This window comes from Teleopsis dalmanni, chromosome 2 (assembly GCF_002237135.1).
Source record: "Teleopsis dalmanni isolate 2A chromosome 2, ASM223713v2, whole genome shotgun sequence".
In the NCBI taxonomy this organism is placed as follows: Eukaryota; Metazoa; Arthropoda; class Insecta; order Diptera; family Diopsidae; genus Teleopsis; species Teleopsis dalmanni.
Window position 1 is genome coordinate 150,875,122 of NC_051847.1, and position 8,994 is coordinate 150,884,115.

Consider the following 8,994-nt stretch of genomic DNA (forward strand, 5'->3'; position numbering starts at 1 on the left):
TTGTGGCGACCCAGTTGGCTGTGCATTTATTGAATTTAAAAAGTAAAATTCAATTTCAAATATTTTTAAGTTTTTGTTTTTGATTGATGAGAACGTTTCGATTTTTCTCTCTGTAAAAAGTTGAATAAAAGTTTATTAACATTGAAAATTTTTAGAGTTTTATTAATTAGCAAGGTGAACAGATCATTGCTAAATTGGTGACCCCGACGTGATCTCGAAAAAGTTTAAATTTAGAAATATTAACTTCTGAGCTAAATATCTAATTATCGAGCTGTGATGTCAGTTGCAGACGAAGGTGTAGTAATGGCTTCTGATAGTGGAAGTGTCGTAAACCGTGTAGCAGTGAAGGTGCCACCGTTTTGGCACGAGCGACCGGAGATTTGGTTTGCTCAGATCGAGGCGCAATTTGCAGTAGCTGCCATTACGAGTGACATCACACAGTTCAACACGGTAGTAGCAGCGATTGAGTCAAGTGTTATCGCCGATGTAAGTGATGCAGTGCTTCATCCTCCTGAAACTGGAAGATACGCTAATTTAAAGGCTTGCATCATAGAGCGGTACAGTGAGAGCGAGCAGCGGAAGATTCAACGGTTGTTGTCAGAAGTTGAACTTGGTGATAGACGCCCAACACAGTTGCTAACGGAGTTGACAGCGTTAGCTAAAGACAAGGTGAGCGATGAGTTCCTTAAGTCTCTTTGGCTGAAGCGTTTGCCACCACAAGTGCGCGCTATTCTGCAGGCATCGAATGTGGCACTAGCAGAACTGGCGAAATTAGCAGACCGTATTTGCGAGGCGGGTGATTTTCAACAGATAGCTGTAGCGTCAGCCTCTGATTGTCCAGCCTATTCTGAGAATGCTGTGATTTTACGAAGGCTTGAGCAAATCGAACAGCGTCTGAGTCGTTTGGATTTACGTCGTAGTGAGTCGGTGCAAAGTCGATCGTCATCGAGGAGACGTAGGCGAACTCGTTCCCGACCAGGAAGTCATCCAGATTGGTGCTGGTATCATGAAAGGTTTGGTGATAGAGCTAATGCTTGTCGGCAGCCCTGTAGTTTTGTGGCAAGCTCTCATCAGTCAAAAAACTAGGCACTCCTTCTACGTCGTCGAGCCGAGAAGGGGTTAGTGTTCGTATAGCTCGACTTAGTATTAAAGATCCCGCCACGTCGACCGTTTTTCTCATTGATACTGGTGCGGACATATCAGTTTTACCGAAGTCGTTCTGTCGTTGGAAGCAAAGGGCTAACAGTGTTGCATCAGTTAATTTATATGCCGCTAATGGTACGCCTATTCAAACATTTGGCGAGCGTCGACTGCTTTTGTCTTTGGGTTTGCGTAGAGATTTCCCGTGGACGTTCGTGATTGCGGATGTTAGCTGCCCTATTGTTGGAGCCGACTTCCTTAATCACTATGACTTGTTAGTGGATTTGAAAAGGAAGCGGTTAGTTGATTCGAAGACGACTTTGATGATGAAGGGTAAGGCTGCTGTGTCTCAAGAAGATACTGTGCGTGTGTGTGGTTCAGTTTCAGCTTATGCTGAGCTGGTTAATGAATATCGTGATTTAGGCATTATGAGTGCAAATCGGATGGGTTTAGTTACTAAGGTTGAACATTGCATCGAGACATTTGGTGCGCCGTCATTTGCGCGTCCCCGACGTTTAGTTGGAGCCAAACTTGAAGAAGCCAAGAAGGAATTCCAATTTTTAGTCCAGACAGGGATTTGTCAACCTTCGAAAAGCTGTTGGGCAAGTCCACTTCACATGGTTCGCAAAGGCGATGGAAGTTGGAGACCGTGTGGCGATTATCGCATGCTCAACGCGCAAACTAAACCTGATCGGTATCCGATTCCGTTCATTCATGATGTGACGAGTATTCTTCATGGTAAAACTATGTTTTCTAAGATAGATTTGCAGAAAGCGTATCATCAGATACCGCTTGCACTGGCAGACATTCCGAAGACAGCTATTACAACTCCGTTTGGCCTGTTCGAGTTTCGCTTTATGACTTTCGGTCTCCGTAATGCTGCCCAGACGTTTCAGCGTTTTATGAATGAGACTCTAGGTGATCTTAATTTCGTTTTTGCGTACATCGACGATATTTTAATTGCGTCAAAAGATGAAGCAGAACACAGAATGCATTTGCGACTGGTTTTAGATCGACTTAGAGAAACTGGTTTGACCGTGAATTTTGCCAAGTGTAAGTTCGGCTGTTCCGAGATCGAGTTCCTTGGGCACGTTATTAGTGCAAAGGGTTTACGTCCTCCGGAGAGTAAAGTTCAAGCTGTTCGTGATTTTCCTCTGCCAGCAACGGTTAAACAGCTTAGACAATTCTTAGGCATGGTGAGCTTTTATCGGCCGTTTCTGCGTAACGCTGTGCAGAATCAGCAGCGGTTGTTTCATCTTACACCAGGTAACCGCAAGAATGATAAGTCGGTGATTTCTTGGACTCCAGAAGATGTAGAGGTTTTTGAGGCTTGCAAGAATGATCTTGCCCAAGCTACGTTGCTTAACTTCATGGCTCTGGATGCACAATTGACGCTCACGACTGATGCTTCAGACGTTGCGGTGGGTGCTGTTCTCCAACAAGTAGTGAAAGGTGTGACTCAGCCATTGGCATTTTATTCAAAAGGTTTGAGTTCAGCGCAGACTAAGTATAGTGCTTATGATCGTGAGTTGACTGCTATCTATCAAGCTGTCCAGCATTTTAAGTATGCATTAGAGGGACGTGATTTCGTCATTTTTACGGATCACAAACCATTAACGTTTGCGTTCAGGCAAATAAGTGAGAAGGCATCTCCTCGTCGTGCAAGACAGCTGGAGTTTATTAGTCAGTATTGCACTGATATTCGTCATCTGGCTGGTGCAGATAATACGGTGGCTGACTCTTTGTCTCGGGTTGCTACGGTTCAGTTGGAGGCAAATGTTATTGAGTTAATTGCTGAGGGGCAGAAGACTGATGCAGAGTTGCTCGCTCAGTTGAAGAGCCAGTCTGAAGATGGTGTTGGGTTGAAGAAGTTGAGATTGCCGGATTCGAGTATTGAACTGTACTGTGATGTGTCAGGCAGTCGTGTTCGTCCTTTTGTTCCCGCAAACTGTCGGCAGCTGGTACTCTCAAAACTCCACGGTTTGGCTCATCCTGGTATTCGAGCAACGCGGAAATTGGTGCAGGCTAGGTATGTTTGGCTTGGTTTGGTTAAGGATGTAGCTGTGTTTGTGCGTAGTTGCATTGCGTGTCAGAAGTCCAAGATTCAGCGGCATACTAAAACACCAATTGGTTCGTTTGCTGATATTGATAGTCGGTTCCAGCATGTTCATGTTGACATTGTGGGTCCATTGCCTTTGTCTCAGGGGAAGCGTTATTGTTTGACTTGCGTCGATCGTTTTTCTCGGTGGCCTGTTGCTGTGCCTCTGTCGGGCATTACGGCAGAAGAAGTTGCAGTGGCTTTTATCGACGGTTGGGTGGCAAGTTTTGGTTCTCCGCAGGCTATTACCACTGATTTGGGTCGGCAGTTTGAGTCTGCTGTATTTCGGGAACTGACGAGATTGCTTGGAGTGAAACACTTTCATACCACGGCTTATCATCCTCAAGCAAATGGTATGGTTGAACGTTTCCATAGAACATTGAAGGCAGCCATTCGATGTCATTCCTCAAGTAATTGGACGCAGTCTCTTCCGCTTGTGTTGTTGGGATTGCGAACGACACCGAAACTAGACCTAAATGCTAGTCCTTCAGAGATGTTGTTTGGAAATCCTCTTTGTGTTCCAGGGCAGATGCTTTCGGATTTCAAGCAGAAGTCGTCCGAGACTGATTTTGTGTCGGCGTTGCGAAGGGCTTTAGCTAAGGTTAAATCCGTTGAATCAACAAGACATTGTCATCCATCTGTGTATGTTCCGCGTGACATTATTAATTGTAAGCACGTTTTTCTTCGAGTGGATCGTGCTCGAGCTCCACTTGAGCAGCCTTACGAAGGTCCATTTGAGGTGCTGAGTCGTAGTGAGAAGACGTCTGTTATTGTTTGCCGTGGGAGAGAGGTGACTGTTTCGAATGATAGGTTGAAGGCGGCGTACTTAACGTGTGATGATCTTGAACAGGTTGTTCCAGAATCGCGTCAGCCTTCAGCGCTGTTGAATGGTGATCAGTTAGTGACTTCTGGTGATTCTAGGCGTGAATCCCTGTTGCCGATTCCGAAAGTGACACGAGCTGGTAGAGTAGTGCGTTTCCCAGCAAGGTTAGCGGAATTTCGTGATTAAGAGTGGTGTTGTCGACTTAGTTGTGGTGTCGCGTTGTTGCTAGTACTCCATCGCTAGGAGGGGGTACTGTGGCGACCCAGTTGGCTGTGCATTTATTGAATTTAAAAAGTAAAATTCAATTTCAAATATTTTTAAGTTTTTTGTTTTGATTGAGGAGAACGTTTCGATTTTTCTCTCTGTAAAAAGTTGAATAAAAGTTTATTAACATTGAAAATTTTTAGAGTTTTATTAATTAGCAAGGTGAACAGATCATTGCTAAAATACTATTATATATGCCACTAAGGCTTTAAATTGTTAAAATACACTGATGAAGTCCATAATTTTCTAATATGCCCTTTTGGGTTTAAAACTACAGTAATCTTAACATACGTATCAGAATAATGCAATAACAAAGGCCTCATTGCAATTCATCGAAGAATTTCGTCGATTCAAATTAAGGCTATATACTTGTATAGTTACCTCCTTGGGAGGCAACGAGACTACAATAATAGAAATTATATATTACTACAATGAAGTAATTCCTTACGGAGCATGGATAGCTTATAATAATTTTCTATGATACGAGTATTGTTGTTGAGCCCTCTTCAAAATGTATTTCTAAAGCCCTAAAGCGTCTGTTCTAAAGCCCATTTAATATACATAGTTCTAATTGTAATATTTTCAAAGATAAATACTTAATGTTTTATAATATTCATAAACATAAACATATTTAGATATAACTGTAATATTTTTTATGAACAATAATGATTTTTTATGTTCCATGAAATTTTTACCGCAACTTTAAAATACAAAATACACAATTTAGTTTTGGACTATTAACTTAAAGAAGTTTTTCTTCAAATATATTTTCAGATGAAAGACTTCAGTGAATGCGATTTTTGGAATTTTAAAGAAAAGCTATTTACTTTCAAAACTAAATAGAAAATTCTTATGGACGTAAAGGAAAAACTAAAGCAAAAATTTTGCTTGTAAACAATAAAAACATTATTTGTGCAACGCAATTTCGAAAAAGTGGACTCAGTACAAAACAACAAAAGAAATTTAGCAAATTCGTAGAAAATCATTATTTAACAAATAAATATAAAGATCAAAACAAATATAATAAAACCGTGTGTAAAAATAAAGAAACCCCAAAAACGTTTTGTTTACTTGTCCACTACGTTAATTTCCAGCAACATTTTCGAAGCCGCAACGACAAAGACAAAGGCAACATGTTGCCTTAAAACAATTATCAACATTCCAGTCACAGCGCCAAGCAAACAACCAACAAACAAGCGACCAACACACCCCCACATACAGATTTCATTAAATGGAAAGTGGATGGGAAAGTCGAGGAGACTTTCTGTGTTGTTGTTACTTGCTGGCAAATTTAGTCTTTCGTTAGACGAAACCGGTGCGCGTTCTTGAACGGAAGCAGACGAGACGAAAGTGAAAATTTTGTTGTTATTTTTCGCGTAAAAATTGTTCGTAAAATAAGGAATTAAAATTTAAAAATAAAATATTTACAATTAATAAACTAAAATATTAATATTGAAAATTAAAAAAAACAGTATTTTATAAATAAAAAAAATATATTAATAAAAAAATAAATTATAAGATAAATATATCTGAATTAAAATAATTAATAAACTAAAATATTAATATTGAAGTTTAAAAAAAATATATATATTAAAAATTAAAAAAAAATACATTTAAAAAAAAATAAATTATAAGATACATACACAAATTCAATTAATTAATGAACTAAAATATTAATATTAAAAATTAAAAACAATATAAATTAAAAAAAAAAAATTTATGAAGTAATTAGTGAACTTAAAATATTAATGTTGAAAAATTGAAAAAAAAAAATATATTATATATAAAAAATACTTTATAAGTTAAAATAACTGAATATAATTGAAATAATTAACATAAATATTTACAATTAAACAAAAAATAAATGAATATATAAAGTGAAATTAAAATATAAATTTTTTTTAATAAATTTAAATTTATATTATAAAGTTATAAATTATAAAATAAACCAACAGTAAAAACATATACATACTCGTTTATTTAAAACAGTTAAATTTTTAATAGATTTTTGTTTGTTTTATACAAAAATGTATTTTTTATGTGTTTGAAGTAGAAAAAAAGTTGCAACATTGCTATACATTAATTTGCTGTTGAAGTGTTGCACCCCAACCGACAACCTGCAATCTCACACAACTCCATTAAAAACCATAAAAAGTGATTTTTGCATCTTTATCGCTGCTTTCTGCTTTAATGCACCCCTTTTCGGGGAGTTTTCCTTGTCCTTTACTGCATTACACACAGTATTCTCGCACTTAATTAGTGTCAAGTGGGCATCATTCTAATTATGCGACTCGAGCAGACAGCGCAGTTGTTGCCAGATTACAAAAATCTAAAGAAATTGCATAAAATGAGAAATATACGCGATGCGGAAGTGATCTGTGACGACGAGGCAAAAAGTCAAGTACAGTGCAACATGTTACCGGTTGACGAGTGCAGTGGGTGTCGCTGCAATATTGCCAGAAACAAAATGAACAAAACTCAAAATAAAAAATATCACCGCAGTATATCCAACAACAACAACAATCTTAATAGGATTCTTACAATTGCAGTGGTTTTAATATTCCTCAATTGGTGCGGTAAGTAAATGATAGAGAAAGTAAACATAAAAATAATAGACATAACATAAGTAAAAAAGATACATTATATCGTAGAAGTATCGTATACACACTTATATACAATGTAGAATGTAGAAAACAATGAACTCTATACAATCTAAGTTTTTGATTAATTTAATTGGATTTACTATTAAGCGGTTTAACTCTGTTGACTCGCACTGTAAATATTTAACTTATGTGTCACACAGTAAGAATGGGGTTAGAGTATACTTAAGTGTGTCTGCACAGATTTAGTAAAATTTACTAGAAACGATTAATACTTTTCATACATATAGTGGAACATATAGTGCATAAAGAATTTTATATTCCAAATGATAAACTTCCATTTCCATAACCTTGTGACATTTGTATTCAAATTCTTAAAATTCTTTGTTATTAAAAGATTCTAACAATCTAAATTCTGAAGAACTTTCACTCATAAGGCTTTAATATTTTACAATTTCTATATTTCTTTAGTTTTCCTTCACAAAACCACAGGAAATAATGTGACTGACATATTAAAAATCTTCATTAAAACTTAAATTCACTTGATGACTTTTATTGAAATGCACACTTTTTCAATATAAAAATATAGTTTCTATATATACTTAAATTACTTCTAAAATTATACATTAATGATACACAGTATATAACTTATTTCCTTTACACATGAGCTTATTTAAATGGGAAATATCTTCATGTACATTGAAGATGGTCTACAAAGTATGAGTCTGAAATAATTATATTAAAATATTTTTTTTAATATATATAAAAAAATTTTACTATAATTCAGTAAATGTTATTAACATCTTAAGTTATTAAAGAAACGACATAATAGTACGTTCCTACTAGCTTCACTAAACCAGTTAACTTACTTAAGATTCAAATAAATGAACTGGTCTAACGAAGCCAGTGGAAACATACTATTAGACCCAATTAAATCAAATTTTCTTAATAAATATTAAATTTGTTTAAAATGTCAATTATGACGGTAGTGATTATTTTACTTATACGAACTGTTGTGTTCAATAAAGAGGTTTAAAACTGTACTAAATGGCAACAACAAACATTTTTATAAAAATTTTAATTAAAAATTTATAAAAATTTACCATTATTGCAAGTAATATATTTTGAAATTATTTAAGTCAGATGCTAAACTTTAATCTTTTTAAAAATATTTACTGATAGAGTGGTTTCGTATAGTACTGACTTGCACAACAAACATTTTTATTAAAATTTTAAATTGTTATAAAATTTTAAATTAAAAATATATAAAAAGTTTTTTTTGTAATTTTAAGTTCTTTGAAAAGTTTTTGAATTAAAATTAAATATAAATTTTTTGGTTGCAAATTAAACTGTTCAAAATGCCTTTATCAGTAAATATTGTTAAGGTGACCAAAATTAAAATTAAATTAAAATGTTTGTTGTTGCAATTCAATATTTACCGCTTTATAAGTAAATCTTATTAAAATATGGTGTCCATAAATATTGACTAACCTTTGATGTTTGCCTTAATTAATTTTAAAAAAATTAATGACTATACAAAAATATTTTTATAAACTCCTAAATAATTAACCAACCAACTATCATTTAAACTGAAACATTAATATTATTATTATAATATAATCTATATCATACTATATAATCTATATCACACATTAATATCATATATAAATCCTATGAGATTCGTTTTTAAGTAATTATTTACAAATTAATTACTATAAGTCTGGTTTGTTATAGCAGTGAGCTATCATATTACCCCATTAATAGTTCCATGTTCTAGAGTTGGCTAAACATTTTTTTATCTTGTTTTAACAGCTTCAAACAGCTTTTAGAATCATTGAGTTGTTGTTATTTTTGAAATGTTTAAGATGTCAGCTATCTTCTGCACTACACTTTATCATTTACCGAAATGATTTTGTGTACTCTTTTAATATTTTCTCCTCCTTTTTAGTCGACTTATTTAGGCATCATATCATTGGTGTTAGAATAGTCGCATTTAAAGTCCCAAAAATAACACTTCTCTAATATTTTTCATAAGAGAACAGATTTGGCAGAGTACTTAGCAGTTTTTA

At 34.9% G+C, this 8,994-nt stretch overlaps 2 protein-coding genes across 2 annotated transcripts in view; both read left to right on the forward strand.

Annotated features, from left to right (window-relative positions):
• The window catches only part of LOC119675928, a 16,232-nt gene extending 15,146 nt beyond the window's left edge, over positions 1-1,086 (forward strand). The window contains exon 2 of the mRNA XM_038087146.1: positions 394-1,086. Within this exon, the coding sequence (XP_037943074.1) occupies positions 394-1,086 (693 nt within the window). The remainder of the gene's footprint in view (positions 1-393) is intronic.
• Positions 1-8,994, forward strand: part of LOC119679305 (mpv17-like protein) — a 479,294-nt gene that overhangs the window by 148,535 nt on the left and 321,765 nt on the right. The window lies entirely within an intron of this gene.